Genomic DNA, 24,834 nt, shown 5'->3' with positions numbered 1-24,834 from the left:
GTTTATTTTAGTGGCTGTAACATACAAGCTCATGTCAACTAAAGTTGGAGAACCACTTCAGCACTTACAACCCATTTACTCTTTTTTTTTTTTTTTTAGTCTTCTGTAACACAATTTTATTTATTTATTTATTTTTAAATGTTATTTTATTGTTTAAAGTATTACTTATAGTAGTACATATATCTCCTCTTCCCTCCCCCATTTACTCATAGTTAACACAAAGTCCTAACAGCGTTGGCAGGTCTGGTGTCTACCTCTCAGTGGAAAAATATCCCCGGGTGAGGATTAACAAAACAAGAAAAAGTGACCTATTACAGGAGCAAAGTGAGTGATTAAGTTAAATCATAGAGAATAGAGCCCAGTGAATAGAGAATAGAGCCCTCTGGGGGCCCAGCGGGGGGACTAAATGCGTGCCGGCCCCTCTGTGTCCCCGGCCCTCCCAGCACTCCTGAGCCACTGGGCACAGTGCTTCCACCTACACCTGCCAGTGCTGACGGCTTGTCAATTCTCATGACAATCCTCCATATCAGAAAGGAGACATAAATTGCATGTCTAATATTTGCATCCCTCTTTTCTGTCTGTCACTCTGTACTGTAAAGGAACTAGTTGTTAAAGCATTATGTAAGTATGCAAAATATATTGAAAGAGAAAAAATGTTTCAATTATACACAACATATACTGGTAAGAAATGCTTGATGTGTGATGACATATGACAAGTGGTAAAAGGTATTTTAGTTACATCCGTTCAGGAGAGGATAAAGCAAAAATATCTCGAAGATGCAGCATTAGCTTTTCCAGCTATTCTGTTAGTGTATTTATAGCATACTTTAAAATAAGCTACTACATGGAATTGTTTTAAAAGTGAATTTATGATTTAAAAATATTTGATACATTGTTTAATTTGCATTCTTTGAAAAGGCTTATGCCAGATCAATATTTGTCTTACGATTTTTTTCTTTTCCAATCTCTTTTGAATTGCTCTTATCTTACACTAGAGGCCTGGTGCACGAATTCATGCACGGGTGGGGTCTGGCCAGCCCACGGGGCAGGGGTGGTCAGGGGGAGGGGCCATGGGCAGTTGGTGGGCTGGCTCCACCCCCAATCAGGGTAAGGAAGCCAATTGGGGGCGGTGCCAGCAGGGGGGAAGGGTCCTGGCCGTTGGCGGCCGGTCCCACCCCTTGGTCAAACTCCCATCAAACTCAAGGGGACAATTTGCATATTACCCTTTCATTACATAGGATAAGAAAGCATAAGCCCTTTTTATTTTATTTGAGCAACTGATCTATGAATAAAGTGTAGTCCTTACAAGAAATAACCAAGAACTGCAGGAATTGTGTTCACAATGTAAATATTTGAGACCTAAAATCAATGAAGTCAAGATCCCTGGTAAATTCTGGTTAAAATAAACCAAAGGATGTTTCAAATGAATGTAAGGAAAACAAACAATAAAAGAAGATGAATTGGGGAAATGTTAGTCTTTTCCCAAACAGACAAAAAAAATCATTCTCTTTGAGATAAAATTGCATCCAATGCAGAAATACTCGATAGAAGAATCCAACAGTGGCAGAAAGTGTACTGAGTCACCCACTATGTAGGTGCAACAACTCACTTTGGGGTTTATTCTTTTGCCTTTGTTTGGTTTATCATCAAATTATAATTGAGCCGTAAATATTAGTCACATTATCAAAAGAAAAAATCATCATCATCCTTCTTAAAGCAACACTGACATTTATCTCTTAACGTTAGCCATTTCTGTACAGCTAGAGTTGTACAGGCGGGAATTGTTACCAAACCGAAGGGGTTTGTTGGTCTGCACACATTAAAGCCCAATCAACCCTGAACAGGAGTTTGCAGCCATAAAAGTAAAGGTTAGTTTTTAAAGAAATGGCATCATGTCCAGAGTCACAGGTGACCTCAAAGACCTGGCTCACAGAGGATGGGCCATATCGGGGAAAGATCATTAATCACGTGGCTAGGGGAGTCAGGCATGGTTAGGGTCTCGGTCGGTGCTAGGGTGGAGGGTGGTGGTCATTGCATCTGGTCCCCATGTCAGCCAGGGAGTCATTCTGTCTGGTGTCACATGGATTTGGTTGGTGGGAACAGTTCGCTTTCCTGGGTCCAGAGCTCAAACACAATCCAAGCCTGGATGTTATCTGTCTCTGTGGCCGCTGGCCCCAGGCTTTGTTCCTAAGATTATCGGATGCAGGCCACTGATGGTCCTGGGGGCTTAATGATCCAGGGAGTGCACGTGTCAGGGGCGGGGGGCAGGTGAGTCAGGGGCTCCAGGCTGGAAGAGGCCAGTTCGAATCAAAGGAAAGAAGGAGAAAAGGTCAGAGGAAAGAAGATGAGGTTCCATGTGGTTACAAAATCAGGGGTCACATGGAGACACCATGTCCCATGCTGAAGTGAAGGAGGAATGTCTGAGTGTGGCTTTTTCTCCCTGAGGTGAAAACAGTTATTGCCAATTATTTCAGTAATGATTAAGAAATAGCATGAAACCTATCTAATTTTATTAACCCATGTTACCCCAATAAATTCAATAAGAGGAACTGATTGTTGTCTTATAGTATAAGTATTGGTTATAGTTATGGGGAAATCAGATAGTCTTTCCTGGAAAATTTGTAGATATATTTTTTAAAATATATTTTTATTGATTTCAAAGAGGAAAGGAGAGGGAGAGAGAGAGAAAGCATCAATGATGAGAGAGAATCATTGATTGGCTGCTTCCTGCAAGCCCCCTTCTGGGGATAGAGCCCACAACCTGAGCATGCGCCCTGATCAGGAATCGAACCCTGACCTCCTGGTTCATTGGTCGACTCTCAACCTCTGAGCCACACCAACTGGGCTGTAGAATATTTTATTGCTTTATTTTTGTACGTGAAATACTTCAAACAGAGGCAAAAGGTTATACTTATATGAGGTAAAAATTTATAAAAGCAAGTTAATACTCCCTTAATCTGTCACATGTGAAGAGAAAAATGATGATCAAAGGAAATCTGCTACATTTGTCACATACCAATTTTACACCAACTCTGTTGCTACAATATAAATACATTGCCTAGACCTAAAAAAATAATTTATGACATTAAATTTTCTAAGTATATACTTATTGTGTAGCATACTAAGAACTGCTAATGTAAGCTATTGGACATTTAAAATGGCTTGGACCCTGAAATTCACATGCACACCTATGATCGGCCTTTGCATGAGGTTTCTTCAAGCGAAAACAGTCATTCGCTGACTGCATTTGCGTCTCTCTTTCAGGATCTAGATTTCTCATCACATCCACGGGAGCCTTGTATATTAAAGATGTACAGAACGAAGACGGATTGTATAACTACCGCTGCATCACGCGCCACAGGTACACGGGGGAGACCCGGCAGAGCAACAGCGCCCGGCTCTTTGTATCAGGTAAAGGCTCAGCGCCCCCTATTTCTGCTCTCCCTTTGCTGGTGTCCCGAGATGGCGCCACCCACCTGGTGAAATTCATGACTAAAATCAAGTCTTCAGGCTTTTCCCCAAAATATTTTATCAACTTAAGGTCTGTTTCCTTAAAAAAATCAACACCAATACAATACAGTACAAATAGAGATATTCCAATGAAGTCATTTCATATTTTGTGAAATTCCAAATTCCTTTGGAGCATTATATGAGTTCTCTTTGGAAGACAGCACCTCCTTGCCATACACATTTGTTTGGCCTGTCACTGACCATGCCAACCGTCACCACGATGCCTCCCACCCCGCCGAGCTGAGGGAGAAGAGCAGGGTCATGTGGAACACACCTCTTGGTCCACGTGTGATGCTACAGTGTTGGGGAAATGAACCATGTCTAAAGGTAGAGGGATGTTCATGCCCTCCCGTGCCCCTCCAGGATTATTCTCGAGTGAAGGAAATCTGAGAGCAGGATGCCAGTTTGTGCCCTCTCTGATGGGATTTGCCCTTTGAGAAAACATCAGTCTTTTGCATAACCTTCACATTTGGTTCGCTATTGGCCCATCTGTCGAACAAATAAGCGCGCAGTGATGCATTAGCACTTCCTGGAGCAAGCCAGATGTGTGAAATTCCATCTCAGAATTAGAAAATCGAATGCAAAATATCTGAACTTTGCCCTATAGAATCTAAAATTGAATATAATATAACATTATATTATATTCAATTTTAATATAATGAATATAATAATTGTGTTGTAGTGATGCTTTGTGAGGGAGAAGTGATGGAAAGTTGCTCAATGTTGGGGGTGGGGGGTAATGAAAACCATCATCTCCTGGACACCTGCTGATGGTCCCTGATGATGCTCTATTTGGATTTCCCTTCCCCATGCCCCCAGAATAACCGAAGCCCACCTGGTTTTGGGGGTACAGCACCAAAAGATGGCAGAACTAAGTGATTTCTCCTCTGCACTTGGAAGTATTTTCCTTTTTCATGTCAATTGTTACTTTCTCCTGTGTTATAGTTATTACGTCTTGGTGCCTCTGTTAAGAAAATTGTTAATGCTAAAAAAGAGAGAACATAGTGAACGCAGATGACTCTTCTAAAATTCTAAGCTTCGAAAGAAAAAATAAATGAATTCCATTTTAAATCAGATTTATTTTAAAATATACACATGGGGCACACATGGTCAGGGTGGGGACATATTAACAGCAATATTTTTAATGATCCCAAACTTCTACTGAAATTAAAACAGAATAAATCCAATGATAAAAGCAAAAGCACATAGATGGCATCAACAAAACCAGGTGACGGAAATGCCCAGAAACTCTTGGGTGGGTGTGGGCAAACTACTGACAGTAACAGGACCCCGGGGTAGGGGGCAGCAGCAGTATCACAGAGGCACTAGATGGTGAAAAGGCCTCTTGGAATCCTATATAATAAAGATGTAATATGCAAATGGTCTTTACGCCGTGAAGCATAACGACCAACAGCGTAACACTGGATCAGCAGGAGGGTGGGGCAGCGAGCTACAAGCAGGCGCAGAGAGCTACAGGAGTGGGCAGGGCAGCAAGCTATGAAGGGGTTTTGGGGGGGTGGGTGGAGGGAGCTACAGGAGGGCAGGGCAGTGGGAAGAGAGCTACTGGAGGGCAGCAGCGAGCTACTGGCAAGCTACTGGTGCACGGATTCGTACGCAGGGCTACTAGTTACTATATATTCACAGAACTGCAAAATAACCAACACATGCTCATCTCCAAAAGCAGAGGACAGTCTTTTCCGTGGAAACCTGGGAAAGAGCAACCCCACAGGTCGATAGACCTGCATGAACTGTGAGTTGAACATGAGTGGCAAAGGCCGTAACTGGCAATGATCACACAGCTCAGCGGTGGTCTAGGTCCGCAGAGATACTGGAGGTGTTCAGAAAATACTTCTTTTGAAGAACAGATACTCACCCCGAGGGAGACTGCTCGAATTAGAAATCAAATCAGCCAGGGAGAATGCTAACATAACAGAGAGACGAGGTTAGGGTAGCATGGAGGCCCTAGGAATTCCATCTTATATAATGTTATGCAGAAAAATGGAGCATGACAAGGTGGAGTACTGCCTCAGAAAGCAAGTAGCGTAGTGATGTAGGAAGCACATGACCGAAGGTGGGACCCTCCCAGAGCAGGCACAGCTCTGAGAAAGGGGCTGTGTGGTGAGTTCTTTAGTGGAGACACCAAAGGGAAAAGCTGGGAGAGCTTTCTACTAGCATCTCCCTCCCCATCCAGAAGAGTCTTCTCATTAACGAAGAACCCTGTCTCACTTTCACATGGAACAAAGGAAAAAAATGATTCAACCTCCCACAAATTTATTACAAGAAGAAAGATGAAAATGAATCAAATCATGTTTTGACAATTAGAAGTAAAAATTACGTACAAATCATGTGAAAACTATAACTTATCATTTGAGAATAATTTAATACTTTGAAAGAGGAGCATAAGTCAGAATAAAGGGCTCATAAAAAATGGCTAAACAACATGAATCTGTGAAAGAAAAAAATGGCATAATTTAGGAAAAGATGAAAATTAAATTAGAAGGAATACATCAGAGAATAGACATAGCAGAAAGCATAATGTGGGAAATAAAGGAAAATATGAATATATGGTACATAATGGGTAATATGAAGAATTTATGAATACACTAGTGTGATATCAGCATTGTGGTTACATAAGGAAAGTCTTTTTGTAAAGAAGCATACTTCATAAAATGTTTGAAGATTAAGTGATGAAGATTAAATGCAGCGCTGTTGTTTGGTTGTACTACTTCTATATATGACCAAATATCACCTGTGGCAAGCATGCTTAAAATGTGACTTAAAATATAACAGAAATGCACCTTCCTTTTCTGTAAAATAGTTTTATTGAGATTTAACTTACCAGTTTTAAACTTTGCCCATTTTAAGAATACAATTCAATGATTTCAGTAAAATGTATAGAGTTGTGCAATTATCACTATAATTTAATTTTAAAACATTGCCATCATTAAAAAGGTCCCTGCTATCTCTTTTTAGTCAATTCCATTTCCCATCCCCAGCTCCAGGCAAGCACTGTCTCCTGTCTGTCTTTACAGGTCTGCATTTTCTGCGTATTTTAGATAAATTGAATCATGCAATATGTGGCTATGTATCAAGCTTCTTTAATGTAATCTTTTGAGGTTCATCCTATCTAATACAAGAGTAATGTGCAAATTGACCATCACTCCAAGACACAAGATGGCTGCCCCCATGTGGACAAAAATGGCTGCCCCCATGTGGAAACAAGATGGCTGCCACAAGATGGCCTGCAGGGGAGGGCAGTTGTGGGCAGTTGGGGGAGACCAGGCCAGCAGAGGAGGGCAGTTGCGGGGGGACCCAGGCCTGCAGGGGAGGGCAGTTGTGGGCAATCGGGCCAGCAGTGAGGTCAGTTAGGGGTGACTGGGCCGGCAGAGGAGGGCAGTTGTGGGAGACCAGGTCAGCAGAGGAGGGCAGTTGTGGGCGATGAGGCCAGCAGGGAGGGCAGTTAGGAGTGACTGGGCCAGCAGGGGAGGGCAGTTAGGCATGAACAGGCCAGCAGGGGAGGGCAGTTGGGGGCGACCAGGCCTGCAGGGGAGGACAGATAGGGACAACCAGACTGGCAGGGGAGGGCAGTTGGGGCAATCTGGCCTTCCGGGGAGCAGTTAGGCGTCAATCAGGCTGGCAGTGGAGTGGTTAAGAGGTGATCAGACTGGCAGGCAGAAGCAGTTAGGGGCAATCAGGTAGAGGCAGGTGAGCAGTTGGGAGCCAGCAGTCCTGCATTGTGAGAGGGATGTCCCATATTGGAGAGGGTGCAGGCTGGACTGAGAGACACCCCCTTTCCCCCTGGTGGACGAATTTCGTGTTCCGGGCCTCTAGTCCATATTATAACATGTATCAGTATTATTTTTTATTGCGGATTAGTATTCCATTTTGTGTATATATATATACATTTTGTTTATTCACTAAAGGATGGACTGTTAGATCATTTTCATATTTTAGCTGTTATGAATAAGCATGCTATGAACATTTGTGTACAAGTCTTTGAGTGAACGTAGGTTTTTACTTGTCTAGGATAGATACTTAGGAAGGGAACTTGAGGGCCTTACGGTAAATTGAATTTTAACATTTTAAGAAACTGCCAAACTGTTTTCCAAAGTGGCTGACCCATTTTACATTCCCATCAGCAATGTCTGAGGGCTCCACTTTCTTTTCCACATCCCCACTCCATCATCCCATTTCTTCCCTTGTTTACACGTACACAGGCTAAGTTACCTTTATGTATTTGTGTCCTGATACGTTTCCTGCTGCCTCACACACACTGGCCCAACTAGAATGTCAGCTCCATGAGGGTATCCTGGCCTGTCTTTGTCACCTTGCCTGTGTCTTTAATGCCTAACGCTGGGCTGGTTCCCGACGTGGGGGTCAAACAATATTTGTGAAATAAATAACTGAAACACCTCCAGATTTAATAGTTATGTGTAAAACTCCTTTTGTGGCATAAAGTTTACTAATGTTAAACAACTATTTATGTTACTGTCACTCTCTTGAGAGGGGAAGTCCAACATTCTCTGGTTTTAAGAAGACCCAATTCTTGGCCTGTGGGGGACACTCCTGTTGAAGCTTGCTGATTCTGAAGTCCTTAGTATTTGGTACCTTTTCTGCTTCAAACTTTAACAAACGCTGAGCAGAAGAAATTCATATAACTGGTATGACGTCTAGAATTTCAACTATGCAGGAGGTTCTGTGATGCGAATGATCACTTCAGCTCCTCCTCCACGCTGTCTAAGAGTTTTTCTTCCTTCTGCAGACCCGGCGAACTCAGCCCCGTCCATACTGGATGGGTTTGATCACCGCAAAGCCATGTCAGGGCAGCCTGTGGAGCTGCCTTGCAAAGCGCTTGGGCACCCTGAGCCAGATTACCGCTGGCTGAAAGACAACATGCCCCTGGAACTTTCTGGAAGGTTCCAGAAGACCGTGACGGGGCTACTCATTGAGAATACTCGTCCCTCAGACTCAGGCAGCTATGTGTGTGAAGTATCCAACAGATATGGAACTGCTAAGGTGATAGGCCGCCTGTACGTGAAACGTAAGTTGGACGGTAACTTGTGATGGTGAAGTTGGCTGATGGGGCTCTTGTGACAAGCTGACCCCCGGGCTTTCTCTGTAGCATCCCATCCATCTTCACAGCGGTCCTGCTGAGACCATTATTGGCCCCATTTTGCAGATGAGGATATTGATGCCCAAAGTGGAGAGTTTGGAGCTTAGGACTGAATTCAGGTCTGTCTGATTCCCACTCCCCAAATTCCAAGATTTCCATCAGGCCCAATGTAACCAGGCTACATTTCCAAGATAACATTGCCCAGCTGTTGAGTGAAGATCAGCTAGTCTCAGTGAAAATCAATGGGACCGGGGCAGGATTGGGCGGTCACGCAGTCAGATCAAAGTGCGTGTCCTCGGCCTGTTTCAGATGCTTCTTTAAATTTCTAAGTGGGCCTATAATCAGCAGAAATACCAGGCTGTAAACTGTTTAAATAGTGGACTTGGACACAATATTATAGATCATTTAGTCCAAGGATGTGGCTATATTTAACCTCCAGTTGATTGATGGGGACTGTGTTGAAGACCGTGTGGAGAGCGGTGCTGAAGGCAGACTCGGAGGAAAGGGGGTGTGATCACAGGGGGAAGCACTCCAATCTAGGTCAACACCGTCAGTTTTGCTCCTGTGGAAACCAAATCAAAACAAGATACCCAAGATGCCATGGAGCTGCAGGACTTCAGTCAACACAGTGGCCGGTATAGAGTATTACGTATGTCTAATTCGATGAACTGAACTGAACAAACTGCATCACCAGAGTCTGACACTGAAAGGGAGGCATTTTCTCGCCTTGGCTTTTCCCCAGCCCCATGCCTAGTTATGGAAGTGCCTCTTCGGTGTCACCCTGCGTGTGACGCCCAATCCCAGCCCAAGACAATATATTTAAAGTAAATCTCCCAGTGACTGTCTGGAACCGGCAGCCCAGGGTGAGTCCTGCAGATATCACTCCAACTCGCTTAGGCTGGGAGTAGAAAGAAATGGGAGGTAATGCCTGCACAGTTATATTTCTGTTGCTGAAGAAACTTATGTGTGAAATAGTGAAGCGTTGGACATCTAGTAAGAATTATTCCCACTGGCTCAAAGTCTCCTCTGTGTTCAAACATGTTTTATGGCTTTCTGTTTTCTGTTGAGTAAAGCTTATGTCTTAGGAGATTATCTAAAGCATCTCAAGTGAACCTGCCATATTTCCCATAGTTTTTCTTCAAAAAAATCCATACATGCTAAATCTTCTTCCTCTCCCCTGTACAAACCCATTCCTTTCCCATTGCAAGTCATGTTGCTCCCTCCACATCGAAGATGGGTTTCAAATACTTGAATGTCTAAGACTTCCCATCTTTCTAAGTTCAGTGCCATGTCTTTTCCCCTGCCCTCCCCCAATCTTCTGTTCAACTCAGAGTATTGTATTACTTTCTCTGTAAAGGCATTTATCACTGTGTACATTTTAAAAATTATAAAGTCTTCATTCGGAGTGTATGTTTCCTTCATTGTACTCTTCGGCCACATTTGGACAGGTTCTCAAATGCTTCTTGAATGTTCCCATCCTCCCTTCTGACTGCTCCTTTGTTTTTCTCTCCTCTTAACAAAAAGCATGGCCTATAGAACGATTCCTATAATTTCTTTTTCTCTTGCTTCCAAATCAGAGCCCCCCTCTATCGATCTCTTCTCTTGCTTTGCTGCTCTCTCTTATCCCTCATGGCTTCCAATTCCTCCCCTCTGGAAATAGCCCTGAGTGTAAAGGGTTAGCCTCTGCCACCTTTTTGAGGGTCAGTGGAGCATGTCTCCCAATTTCATAGCAGATGTTTAGCTGGCACTCCCAAAGATCACTATCCCAAACCAAACTTGCCACTAAATCTACCTTGTAAATGGGTCCCCTTGTTATGCCAGATGTCTTCCCCCTTAAGTTACCTTCCAGTGTGAATTTTAAGTCCTTGATCGTCTTTAAGGCTTTTATTTCTCTGGCCAAGTCCTGCCAAGTCCTAGAGACTGTCTCTCAGCATTCCCCAGTTGTGTTCTCCACCTCCTCCACCTCTGCCCTATCTCAGATCCAGTCCTCGCTGTGCCTCAGCTGCGCATTTGTGATGCCTCTTTTCTGACCATCTTTCCACTCTCATTTGTCCATCACAATGGAATGATTCATTTCTCCTAAAAATTGTGTCTGACTGTAGCATTCACTTGCTGAACATTCTAGAAAGCTTTCGTTAGTTCCCTCTGGTTTAATTCCCAAATCTGGAGGCTTTTTGCAATCTTGTCCCAGATGCCCTTGTCATTTTTCTCCCATGATACCCCTTCAGAGACCTTGGGTTGCATTCAAACTGCTCAGAGACGCTTCCTGAGACCCCTCTGTGCTTCCTGACCTAATTCAGTCTCCGCAATGCCCTCTGCCTCAGCTCTATCCATGCTTGATATCTGAGGACCTTCTATTGATCCTCTGCCACATATTACATGTCTCTAATACACTATTTTGGTTACTATATTCATTCTTGTATTTGTCTGATCCACCTAGAAGCCTAAACTTCTTGGAACCAAAGACTTCACAGTGTGGAGAAAATAGAGCAGTAGGAATAACTGGGGTAAAAAACTGGTGTTTTTTTTTTGCCATTAACTTGTTGAGTGGATTTGGTTAATTAACTTTTTTTTGAATAGCCATTTCCTCTTCTGCAAAGTGGAGATTAAAAATAAAAAACTTGTAGGATAGTGGGGAGACTGACTTAAATATCATACAAAAGATGTTTGCTACCTTTATGGCACATGCGAGTTGTACTGCAAGTGTTTTTCATCTTTGCCTCGCCTGTGACTTTAATCCCATCCTTGGCATACAGATGTTCAATAAACGCTTGCTAACTTGAATTGGGTTTGTTGAATGAAAACATAGGGCATCAAGATTGAGATTTCCAACCCTGTCCAAGCCAGTTAGCCTCATTTTAAACAGACAAACAAACAAAAACTGGTTTCACGGTCACAAATGCGAATGTCAGCCTGTTTCCTCATAGCTGGCATTGGCCCTGGTTAGGCCACATAAGGGATGTGAGTGAGTATATATGTGTGTGACAATGGCCCAGAGCAAACCCATCCATGCCTCTTTGAGACAAGGCCAATAGGATTTAAATATTCAAATATTTCTGTCCTTCCTGGTAACCAGCACATCACATTTCTTATTGTCAGTGGGTTAATACTCATACATACTCAGTGAAAAAGCAATTTGACCAACATTAGTCTATTTGCTACCTAGATAGAGAAGTAAAAAAATAAAATAAAATAATAATAATAATAATAATAATAATAATGAAGAAGAACAGCACAGAGGGTGTTGCAGACACCATGCTGTACCCTGACACAAAGGGCAGTGGGGGAAAGGGACATATGTAATACTTTAACAATAAAGAATTTTTTAAAAATCAAAAACAAAAAAGAATGGAGCGAGTGTGCTTGCAGTGACATACCTGCCTTGTCAGGAGTCCCGCATGCTGTTGAACTGCCATGTCCACGTGTGATATTTTCACCTTCTTTTTCCTCTCTGACCCCGTTCTTCAGAGCCACTGAAAGCCACCATCAGCCCCAGGAAGGTGAAGAGCAGCGTGGGGAGCCAGGTGGCCTTGTCCTGCAGCGTGACCGCAAGTGAGGACCAGGAGCTCTCCTGGTACCGAAACGGCGAAATCCTCAACCCGGGGAAAAATGTGAGGATCACAGGGATCAACCACGAAAACCTTATCATGGATCACATGGTCAAAAGTGACGGGGGCGCGTACCAGTGCTTTGTGCGCGAGGACAAGCTGTCCGCTCAAGACTTTGTGCAGGTGGTCCTTGAAGGTCAGTGGGCCTCGGTGCGGGTTCGGCTGCAAAGAGCCCGGCCCCAGAGCACTCCCAAGGAAGGACCCGGGGTGGCACAGTGCTGCTAGCTCCCAGTTTATACCTTTCTTGACCTCTCTGACCTTTGTTCCTATCTGTACCTTTCTATCTATCTGACCCGCTATAAACTCTACCAGGTTTTTCAAGATAAATCACACAAATAAAAGGATAGGTTCTGAGGAAGTAAGCATCGTACATGGTAGAGGGAACACAAGGAATGTAATTTAACATGAAGTCAATGAACCTGAACGCTGCCCACTCTCATGTTTAAAGTTGTCTCTGAAGCTTTGAAACTTACAGGTTGGTTGACACCTCAGCATCCTCTAGGGAGAGGGAACCTTTTTCTGCCAAGGGCCATTTGGATATTTAGAACATCATTTGCGGGCCATACAGAATTATCAACTTATAAATTAGCCTGCTACATTGGGTCAAACATTTAATTAACTCACCCCTAATACCTCGGCAGGGCCAGACCAAATGATTTTATGGGCTTTCTACGGCCCGAGGGCCAGATGTTCCTCACCCCTGCTAGGCCAGGGTTTCCCAGGAACACTGTTCTTGGAAGACTGTAGGATTGTTGCCACACCTCTGGCCTCTACCCACCAGATGCTCATAGCACCTTTCTACAAACTGTAACAGCCAAAGATGCCTACAGAGGTTGCCAGGTGTCCCCTGGGGTGCAAAGTAACCCCCGTTGAGAAGCACAACGTTAGAGGCAAGACGCAGGGCACTATTTCAGTGTTGAGCTTGATGGAGAGCAAAATGGTGTTGGGTTCATAGGGCTGTCCCTGGTTGGGTCCAAATATCCAAAGATTTAGGTGAATTGAATTTCTGAGGAATTTCCTTGTGGTATGATAACAGGTTTTAGGTATGTTTTATTGTTATTGTTGTTTTATTTAACTGCCTACTGCCTCCTTGAATCTTCAAGCTTATCCGTCAGCCAGGAGAGAAGCTATTAAAGTAATGTTCAAGGAGACATGTGTTTATCACCAGATAACTGAACTAGCTTTTATCTGCATATTTATGTGTCTTGTTGAGAACTGGGCCTTTATATATCATTTAAAACTTATCTGTTATCAATTAATAAAATAACTACATGACTTTCATGTATCTTAAAGGGAGAAAAAAAATTTATGTATGAAAATAAGTTTAAATATTGTCTTGGGGCTAACAGAGTATTTCTATCATTTCTTTTTTAACCTTAGTCAGTTTGTAAGAAGAAATAGGCTTAGAATGACATTCTTATTTTGATTTAAGCATTTACTTGCGGACAAGGAGATGTTTAAAGCAGAGATGAAACGAGCTGAAGGCACACTACTCATGTGAAATGCCTGACACTGTGTTCCACAGAATAATTAAGCGCAGAAAGCAATCAGTGTGCACAGAGCTGGATGGTTAATGATGATGCACTGCGGTTCTTACATAGCCGCTATTTTTAGATTCTTTGTAGAAAAGGCAGCAGTTACCTTTGGAGGCCTAGTTACCGTGGCAACCCTCCGCGAGTCTAAGAAAACCCAAAGAGCATATTGATAATCCATAATGATGTCGAAAGGGTTCAGGTTATCACAGAGTGACAGCCAGAAAGATTTCAAAGACACTCAGGTCTCACTGGGAAATTAATGTCGGCTTTCATCTCCAAAAAGCCTGTCACTCGAATAAGAAGGGAGAGAGGAGCACACGGAGCATCCTCACGGGTGTATGTGCCGCGTGTCAGCTTCCATTCAGGGCCAGGAGCGTCATGTTGTTTTTTCTCTTCTGAGAGATGGCAGTGCTAATGCAGAGAAGGAGAGAGAGAGGGAGCCACAAGCGCATAGCCAGTGTCTGCCTTAAAACAGCGTCTAACTAGTATCCTCAGATATAAACTCCTGTTATTATCAATGAAATAGCTGTGGATTCACATAAATGTATAAACTCACAATACCCAGAACTAAGAATGGCCATGGATGTAATTCAGACTTAGAGAGGGTTTTCTATGAGGCCAACGAAACTGTCATGGAAATCTAACATAACTGGAATCTACTTATACAGCCAAGATTTAAACCAGAATAACTGGAAAAATGGAATAACAAAAAAAAAAGAATGAGAACAGGTCTTATTTCTGGAAATGATAGAATAGCATGTATCAGACTAACTAACCTGTAAGAGGATAAAAATTATGAACTTTGGGACAAGCAAAACTATATGCAGACACTAAAGATATATCTAAAGGTAGGTGGAAAGGATTTGGCCCTCAAAAGAAGTGAAAAGATTAAGTGATATCTACGTTGATACCACATTTCCCCTGAAGATATTCACCGGTCTTGTGGGATTGAGGTATAGAAGGACAGAGGTCTGAGCTGTTGAATCACCTTCAAATTGAGGGAGGTGAGTGGAGAGTCCAAGAAGGAGGAAATAGCAGTAGTGAGTCTTAAAATATGAAAATAAACTTCCTTGAAGAACTTGGTTGACACCTGAACTGCAAAAATTTGAAGAAGAATCCAAGTATATCGTAAAAATAACTGGATGTCCAAAGCAAACAAACAAATAAAAAATAGGATACTGGGGCCAGAGGTCAAAAGACAAAGTAGGGAATAGAAACAGACCCTGAGAAGATCCAGGTATTAGAATTAGCAAACCAGTACTTCAAAGCCATTTAAAATATGTTCCATAACTTAAAGGAAAATTAGAGCATAATGAATGGACATATGGGAAAGAGCAGCAGAGAAATGGAAACTATAAAATGAAACAAAAGAGGAATGAAAAAATTCACTGTGTTGGCTTTAATGGAAAATTGCAGAAGCAAGAAGTAAGGATGAGTGGAATTAGCGATAGAGTAAAATTAATTAGCTAATCTGATGCACATAGAAAAAGAGGACTCCAAATGAAATTCGCAGCGCCTCAGTGACATGTGGGACATATATAATTATAGGCACCGAAAAATAGGAGTCAGAGAACGAGGAAGAATATATTTGAAGAAATAATGGCCATCATTTCCAGAAATCTGGTGTAAAAAATAACATTACAGATCTAAGAAACTTAGCAAACCCCAAGAAGAACAAATACAAAGAAAATCCCATGCAGGCACATCAGAATAAAGTAGCTGAACATCCAAGAGAAATAAAGCATTTTATAGTCCCTGCAAAGACATTTTCAGCTAAATACATCCTAAAAACATCCATTGAATTGGAAGGTCAATAAGATAATGTCAACGCTCCCGAGGGCTGGTTGTGTAGGGAGAATAACAAACAGAATGACGTCTAACTTCTCTGTCAGTTAAGTGCAGAGCATGTTGGGGCAGTGTCTGCACTGTTCCCAGGCTCTTCATTTTAATATCCGGAAATTCTGGTTTTCACCTTTCACAGTGAAAGTAAGAAGTTTGCAATCCAAGGACACTGAAATATGCTATGTATGAATACATCTGGGAAAGGCCCAGATCCTCAAAGGCCTTTTCCAGCCACCCAAGACATGAAGTGGAATGAAGTTGAGAATCAGGAATTTGCAAATGAAAAGATGGTAGAGGGCCATAGGGAGGCACCTGGTACGGCCCCCCCAAAAAGAACCCTGAACCCTACACAGCTGGCCCAGCTGGCCACAGAAGTAGGCTACAAGGTTTGGGTGTTGGGTACCTCTTTCTTCTGGGGTTGTTGAAAATGTTAACAGTTCTTTTTCTGTGACGGAATTTAAAACTATCTCCAGTTTTGTTTCCCACATTTGTTTTGCTTATATTCTTTTAATCATTAATAGATGTAACTTTTAAAATAGAAATTAAAAAATAATGTTTGTTAATGATCATCGTCCATTATAGGTGAACCCTTAAAATGAACACAATTTTTTAAAAAAATATTTCCTCCAGCAAGGTTTATTACTAGACTCAGAAATCCTGTTTCATGTGTGTGGTCACAATTATGTCCAAGTGACCTACTTCTGCCTAGAAAAATAGTGTCCCCATGTTGATTTATGTGCCTGAGGCTGGCACGCCTCCTGGCAACTTTTGACTCATACATTTCTCTTTAATATGCATGTATCTCTCTCTTTTTCCATGGAGCGCCATATAAAAAATTAACAGGCATCTGTGATTACTACCATATAATAATATAATGTGAGGTAATTAGTCCTTGTATGTGATAGAAAAATAATGGAACATGAAAATTGAGTCTTCGTTGAAAATGTGGGATATTCCCTTGGAAACTTCCCTAGGGTTCAGCTCCTAGTTTATTGGGGACAGTCTTGGGTTGTGCCTGTTCTCCTAGCACCGTGGTCGGCAAACTGCGGCTCGCGAGCCACATGCGGCTCTTTAGGCCCCTTGAGTGTGGCTCTTCCACAAAATACCACGGCCTGGGAGAGTCTATTTTGAAGAAGTGGCATTAGAAGAAGTTTAAGTTTAAAAAATGTGGCTGTCAAAAGAAATTTCAATCGTTGTACTGTTGATATTTGGCTCTGTTGACTAATGAGTTTGCCGACCACTGTCCTAGCATAATTGTCCATAATACCCATTATATTCTCAAAAGTATCCCAGGCCAGATGATAAATTATATGGACAGCTCACTTAAGATACTTACAGAGATATTTAATAGATGCCAGAAGGGTCCGACTTTATTTAGTTTCTACCCATTAACAGAGCCTTCATGGAAATTTATGTGCACTTATCATTTGTCATTAAAACTATAAAAGATTATTTCTTATGAGAAAATGAAGATGAGATCACCAGTCTCTCTCTCTCTCTCTCTCTCTCTCTCTCTCTCTCTCTCTCTCTCTCTCTCTCTCTCTCTCTTATTCCTCTAATTTCTGTTGAGCTATCCCTAATTAACTGGGCAGAAGTGGGAAGCTACAGTGAGGGTTTGGGGATATGGGTTTCCTCTATGCTTATAGCTTTGGGTGGAGACATCCAGTTTTGAATTGTAGACTTCAAGGGAGCTGACATTGTTTAACATGAATATCTAGGTTGTATCATCACTCTTCTTATGAAAGTTAGGAAATATATAAGCGATTTATTAAAGCTTGCTAATGCTGTGCTGACCTGTTTTGAAAATGAACTCTAGTTCTGATTGGAATCTAGTTTTATCCATAAAACCGGAGGTTTTTGTAGTGTTAATAACCTCTACTTCCCAATCATTAAATAGTCGTACTTGGAAGTTGCTTCATTATCGATATGTGCCACTTGCTTCCATGATTTGTCTTCCTGCAGATGGAACTCCCAAAATTATTTCTGCCTTTAGCGAGAAAGTGGTGAGTCCAGCAGAACCCGTCTCCCTCATGTGCAACGTGAAGGGCACGCCGCTGCCCACGATCACATGGACCCTAGACGATGACCCAATTCTCAAGGGGAGCAGTCACCGCATCAGCCAGATGATCACGTCGGAGGGGAACGTGGTCAGCTACCTGAACATCTCCAGCTCTCAGGTCCGAGACGGGGGAGTCTACCGCTGCACTGCCAACAACTCGGCCGGCGTCGTCCTGTACCAGGCGCGAATAAACGTAAGAGGTGCTTGTCAAATCAGCTCCTCAAAAAACACATATAAGTCATGGTAGTGGAGAAGAAGGTCTCTGCATGCGCCAAGCTGGGTCCTGGAATGCTGAAACGGAGTAGCTGGCCCTTCCCATCTCCTACTCTTTCCTTCCTGCTCAGGAATGGCCCTGGCCCAGATAATGTTGGAAATAGCATTTCGGTTTCTTTAGTCACCTGTTCTCCTGTTTTACTCTTCGACGTGTCCACTTGATCTGTCCTTTCCTGTTTTTTGCTCTGCATGCTCACCTTCCTCCTCTTCTCCTGTTCTACGACACTCATGGTAAACCTTCATGGACATGGCATTAACTTACATTCATGGTGCAACATGGCATAGCCTCCATCTTCATAATCTGTAGAGAGAGTTAAGCCATTGAGTCGCAGAAGGAGCATGCTTGATCAGTGCAGACTAGTTTTTATTGTTTAAATTGCCTTCTGTCATATAACTCAAAACACTTTCATAGAAGTAGTTGATAGTTAAAGCATTTAACACTCATTCAGTTCATTTGAAAGTAATGAAATTAAAAGGAAATGAAACCATCTTAGAGAAAATGACAAATGCAGGAAAATTAATTGAAAAAGATGTCCTTACATGAAAATAACCTACATTTTTAACTCAAGGAAAAGTGTACCTGTATCCACACGTAAGATGTACCCTTCAATTATTTTCAAGAGTTTCTTTGTGTCTCTCCAGGGCCTGCAAGTATTCGACCAATGAAAAACATCACAGCAATAGCGGGTCGGGACACATACATTCACTGTCGTGTGATTGGCTATCCGTATTACTCCATCAAGTGGTATAAGAACTCTAATCTGCTTCCTTTTAACCATCGCCAAGTGGCGTTTGAGAACAATGGGACTCTGAAACTCTCGGATGTGCAGAAGGACGTTGATGAGGGCGAGTACACGTGCAACGTGCTGGTGCAACCACAACTCTCCACCAGCCAGAGTGTCCACGTGACAGTCAAAGGTAAGGTTGGTCCCCTCTCTGTCCCCACCCAGCTCACCTTCACTTAGCACAGCCATTTCAACAATTAGGAGTGGGTTCTAATAATCTGCATATTTAGAATAAGACAGTTATATTCCTCAGTTATAAAGACTGAGGGACAATAGATTGCATTAGGTGTCCTGTGTGGTATTTTAAATTTTTTTAAATTTTTATTTATTGATTTGAGAGAGAGAGAGAGTTTTGTTGTTCCACTTACCTATGTATTCATTGGTTGTTCTTGTATGTGCTCTTGATGGGAGATCAAGCCCGCATCATGACAATGCTCTGACCAACTGAACTACTCAGCCAGGTCTATTTTACTTTGTTTTGTTTTGTTTTGTTTTGTTTTGTTTTCTTTACTATAACTTCTTCAGAAGATCTGTGGTCCATATAGCTTTCCTTTTATGTGAACTTCTGGCTTGGTGTTCCAGACATGTGTTCTTAATATTACCCTAGAGAAAAACAAAACACAGCATTGCCCTGGTTATCTAGTTGTCTGACAGATAATTTTAAAACATTTTTCTTTTTCTAAAAACTCCTAAAAGCGAGTTATTTTAGATTCCAGCTGCAGCAAAATTCTTTTTTTTTTTTTGCTTGAAAGTTTGAATTTTATTATTTGCTACAAACACAATCAGTTATAATCATCATAAGAGCAACAAACTCATTTTTTCTCTTTTTTACAGAAAAATGACTGCCAATTATACAAGCCTGAATAACTATAATTTTTAGGTAGCCATTCTTTAAAGAACAGATGGAATTTCATCAAATAAAAAGTGGCTAGTTGAGCTTGTAACTCAAACAAGTGCACAAGTACTTGGTTTCCCACTCAGGAGGCAGCAGACATGCCTTATGCATTATTTTCATTTTGTTAACACAGAACAGAGGACATTATAAATGACATGAATTCAAGGGACAAGATTTATTAAAATTATTTTTTTGTTTGTTTCAAGTGTCCTTAAATGAAATTAGTTTAAAAATACAGCTGGGAGTGTGTGGTAGTAAACAATACATGACTACTCACATATTTTGGTGTCCCTGCTGTGATTTGTGCTAAGGCCCTAGCAGTCTTACCCCCATTACTTTTGCACATCTGTGCAAATGTCAACACAGTGAGAAAGGCAAATAATGTGTCTTAGTATTATTCTGAAAATGGTTGTCTTCTTGGAAACCCCCAAAGGGATCTCCATTTGTATTTTTGAAAATATGTATTCCAGTGCTAAATATTTAGTTTATTTCTGATATTTAGCCATTCAGAATGACCTATCAAACTTTTTTATGCATTAGCCTTTATCTGCTTTTAAGATTAGTTCTTTCAGAAAAATTGCCAGAAGTATGGCCATTGGATAGACATAAATATTTTAATTTTAGTATTTTAGAGGACATAAACTCAAACAAAGGCCATTTGAATAATTAACTTATATTCTTCAAATTTTCCAGGCCAGCATAAATTGATGTATTAATCTTGATCCTTTTGATTTTAAGTGACAGAAACCAACTCAGACTAGCTTATGCCCCAAATGAGAATTTATTGGCTCTTAGGACCAATTGCATCTATGATTTTAGAAAATAGTTTAATCAAATGGTGTGTTTTTTTCAAGATTTTTTTTCTTTTAGGCATATAATATGCAGGATATCCATTTGCGGCTCCTTTGCAAGGATTGCAAAATAAAGAATTAGGTCATTTAATACAGTCTTTCCTTATAGTTATCTGGTGAGAAATGGCTGGTGAGGGGAACAGTTTTGGGACTTGAGATTTGCAGTATTTAACAAGGTGGTCAGGGAAGACTTCTTTGAGAAGGGGAGATTTAAGAAAGGATGTAAAGGAGTTCAAGATAGCCACACAGATATCTAGGGAAAGAACATTCTAGACAGAGGGAACAGATAGAACAAAACAGTCAGAAATGTGCCTGGAAAGCTTGAGAAATAGCAGGGAGGCTAGTGAGGCTGGACCGGGGTCGGGGGGCGGAATTAACAGGAGATGAGGTTAGAATGAGCAGGGTCATTTCCTGTGCAACTAGTACCCCAGGCTTGGGCTATAAGGACTTGAGCTTTTCCTCTCAGTGAGATGGGGAGATTTATCAGATGATTTTAAATAGAAGTCATGTGGCCTGACCTAGGTCCTGTGCTGAGAATTACACCAACAGGAAAGAAGGGACAAGCAAGCTGGCCTGTTAGAAAGTTAATCCAGGTGAACGGTGAGGAGGCTTGGACCTGGAAGAGAGAAGTAGAGGTGGCAAGTAGAAGGCAGATGGACATATTTTTAAGATCTATTCAATCAGATTTCCTAATGGATTGGATGTGGGCATGAGAGAAAAAATTATGTAAGGATAACCCCAAAATTTTGACCTGAGCAGTAGAAAGAACAGAGCTGCCATCAACAGAGATGCAGTGAAGAAGTTTAAAGGAAGAAAGTAGAAGTCGGGAGGTTGATGTGTCGAAGTTGAAATATACATTAGACAAACAAGCGATCCATTAAGTAGGAACCTGAATATAGGAGGAAGTGAAATTTAGGAGTCTGGGCTGTAGATTTGGAGACATCAGGAATAGATCATGTGTAAAGTTACAGATCATGTGTGAGGCCACAGGTTGAGGTGTGATCACCAAGGGACTTCGTAAACTTCACTCCAGATTTTAACTTCATATAAACACACTTATAACTTTCTTAGTTAGATTCACATTAAAACCGATTCACCAAATATCTGAAGATGATGTCTGACAAAAATTCAAGCAAGGGCAACTTGAAATTTAAGTCTGTCTCTTTAAATTTTGTAAATGAGACAAATCAATGTATTGACCACGGCCTTCCTGATTGCAAAGTACGGGAAGCTGAATCAAACTAGCTTCACAGCATTTACAACAGTGTGTTGGGGAGATATGGACGGAGCTTCAAGGGCATATTCAGCCAATCTTTGGGAAGGCCTGAGATAGTGTAGGCCTCAGGGAGACCTGGTCCAGACCCTGAATTACCATCGGAACCTTCTCTGCGTCTTTGGTGTGTTTCCCTCAGCACCTGGGCTTAGTTCATTCAGAGCAGCTTCTCCATGTATGGCAGGTGAATTGGTCCTGGCTGTCTCTGGACCCACATGTCCGACCAGTTCACATAAGCAAATTTTAGGGCAGGCCTCTGGTTGGCTCTCTGTAGATCCAAGCCCTTCCTGGACCAATCACGGTGGCAGAGCTGTGAGGTTCCTGGATAAGCTGCCTGCCTCCACCACACCTTTACACCATGGACAAGCTTGAGTTACAAGAGAAGGAGGAAAATGAAAACAACAGATGTTAAAAGAGTGAATTAAAATATGAACAGGCCTGATAACTACTTCAAGAATGTGTGTGTTCACGTATTAAAATGTGCTCAGTAAAGAAAGGCCCTGAGCAGGTCAGTACCTCAGAAAATATATTGTACCCAATGGTGACACATTCTCCCTCAAAGGAACCAACCCCAGAGATAAGAGCCATATTAGGCAATAGAAGCCCAGCAAAGACTACTGATAGGCAGGGTTGGGAGGGGGCCAGATGGCAGGAGGATGACAGGTGTGGCAAACAGATCAGACAGACAAAGAGAGCAGAACTCCCTCCAGATGCCAGACGGTAGTGAAACCAAAGATCTCCATAAGCTTACAACCACCAAGTCAACAAAGCAAGAGCCACCCCTGCCATCTCTAAGAATAGCCTCCAGGTGACACATTGCATCACTCCGTGGCTCCATCTTACGAGAATGTCACACACTAACAAAACTTTGATTAGAAAAGCTTTTTTTAAAATTTCTTTATTGATTAAGGTATCACATATTTGTCCTCATACCCCATTCCCATCCCAAACTCCTCCCCACGCATGCCCCCACCCACCTGTTGTCTGTGACCACTGGTTAGGCTTATATGCAAGCATACCAGTCCTTTGGTTGATCTCTCTCCCTTACCCCCACTCTCCCCTACCTTCCCTCTGAGGTTTGACAGTCTGATCGATGCTTCCCTGTCTCTGGGTCTTTTTTTATTGAATTTAGAGAGAGGAAGAGTAAGGGATAGAGAGAAACATCGATGAGAGAGAAATATAGATTTCTATAAGCATTCCTACATCCCGGGAATCGAACTGTGACCTCCTAGTTCAAGGGCTGATGTGCAACCACTGAGCCACACTAGCTGGGCAAGGAACATTTTCTAAACTAAATATCATTGTCAGGTAGCAATACTGCAAGATATCCTACCTTACTTTTCCTTAATTTCTTCTTTTGTGTGTAGACTAATGAAACTGTACATATTGAAGGAGGAAATTGTAGGCTAGGTACATAGGGTTTAATCTGTCTAAGCCATATAGGACTTCCCAGATAAAACATAAAAAATAATAAATTCTGGATTCTTATAAATCAGCTTAGGGCATCCTTTTATTTTTCTTTTGTCATGTTCACCAAAGATATTGAGAGTAATTTGATTTAAGATACCACTTGCATTTCTTGTTTAGGATAACCTCTCATTTTCAATACATATGTAGTAACAATCACATACTATTAAAAATTTTAGCCTTTACTCAGATGTCATTAAGAAGGCCATAACCAAATTGACTTCTGCACACTGAAATTTCAAATGAAACATATAAATTAAATCACACACCAGTGCTCACAATTTTTAAAAAATTAATAATTAAAGCTTTTTGTATATTTTTATTGTTGATAGTATTACAAAATCAAAGCTTTTAAAAATTAATAATCATTACTCTTTTCAATTATGATAAGGGGAAAGAGAAGGGATCAACTGAATTATAGGAAATGACTGAGTGTTTACTTTCCCTGTGGGTCAGGGTTGAAAAACAGTCTTTTTATTATTATTATTATTGATTTTAGAGAGACAGAGGGAGAGAGAGGCATCAATTTGTTGTTCCAATGCATTCACTGATTGATTTTTAAAATATATTTTTATTGATTTCAGAGAGGAAGGGAGAGGGAAAGAGAGATAGAAATATCAATGATGAGAGAGAATCATTGATTGGCTGCCTCCTGCATGTCCCCTACTGGGGATCAAGCCCGCAACCTGAGCATGTGCTCTTGACTGGAATCGAACCTGGGACCTTTCAGTCCACAGGCTGATGCTCTATCCACTCAGCCAAACCAGCTAGGGCCAGTCTGTAGGAAGCGGTTATAGGGTTAAGCCTCGGACTGACCTGTGGCAGGGTCACAAACTAGTTCGTTTGGAGGGCAGACCCCTCCCAGCATAATTAAGCCTGATCCTGTAACTGACCCCTAGATCTTTCCTGGGTAGCTAGTGGGCTGTGGGAGGGGCAGCAAGTGCTGCCAAAACAAGTGAAACTTACAAGAACATTGTTAATTGCCTTGTTTGTCCCTGATTATAAATAAAGCCTCAGCTTTGCAGTCTGGATCTGTTCTGTGGCCTCAGCCAGGCACAGAAAGATCCACCCAGCTCCCAGCTTTCAAATCTATCTCTCCTCTCTTTATTTCTAATATTTCTCAATCCCTGGCCGCCTCCATTTAGAACCGGTTCGTTCATCTCTCTTTCCGTGCAGGATGCGGAAAAGGGAGATCCCCGCCATGTTTGGCCCCCACCACATCAGGCCCCTGCACCAGTCTTTCTTTTTTTATTCATATAAATACAGTTCTGTTACCTTCCTGTGAGACTACATAGTGATTTTTGGAAGAGCAAATATGATGCCTCCTTGGTTGACATTCTTTGGAAGTGGGCCCATTTGTTTGCATCAAAAATGCTACAAATGTGAGTCCAAACAATTTTTATATTGTCTCCAGGGGCTTGTCTTTAACCATGAACAGAGGTGTGTGTGTGTGTGTGTGTGTGTGTGTGTGTGTCATTTGGAAACAATAGTATATTTCAGTCATGGTTTTTTTGGTCATAGTCATGGCCCTTTGTTGTTTTTTTGTTTGTTTGTTTTGTTTTTTCATTTCATGACTTGGAAATTTGAAAAAATTTAAAGATTGATATAATGTGTTTATTATTG

General features: G+C 41.7%; 1 protein-coding gene across 1 annotated transcript in view; it reads left to right on the top strand.

The window, feature by feature from the left end:
* The window catches only part of DSCAM (DS cell adhesion molecule), a 373,478-nt gene that overhangs the window by 185,381 nt on the left and 163,263 nt on the right, over positions 1-24,834 (top strand). The window contains exons 4-8 of the mRNA XM_054712828.1: positions 3,265-3,411; positions 8,273-8,551; positions 12,092-12,367; positions 17,571-17,867; positions 18,583-18,858. Coding sequence (XP_054568803.1) covers positions 3,265-3,411; positions 8,273-8,551; positions 12,092-12,367; positions 17,571-17,867; positions 18,583-18,858 — 1,275 coding nt within the window. The remainder of the gene's footprint in view (positions 1-3,264; positions 3,412-8,272; positions 8,552-12,091; positions 12,368-17,570; positions 17,868-18,582; positions 18,859-24,834) is intronic.

The sequence above is a fragment of the Eptesicus fuscus genome, chromosome 3 (assembly GCF_027574615.1).
Source record: "Eptesicus fuscus isolate TK198812 chromosome 3, DD_ASM_mEF_20220401, whole genome shotgun sequence".
NCBI classification, from domain to species: Eukaryota; Metazoa; Chordata; class Mammalia; order Chiroptera; family Vespertilionidae; genus Eptesicus; species Eptesicus fuscus.
This window is presented reverse-complemented; position numbering and strand designations above follow the sequence as displayed.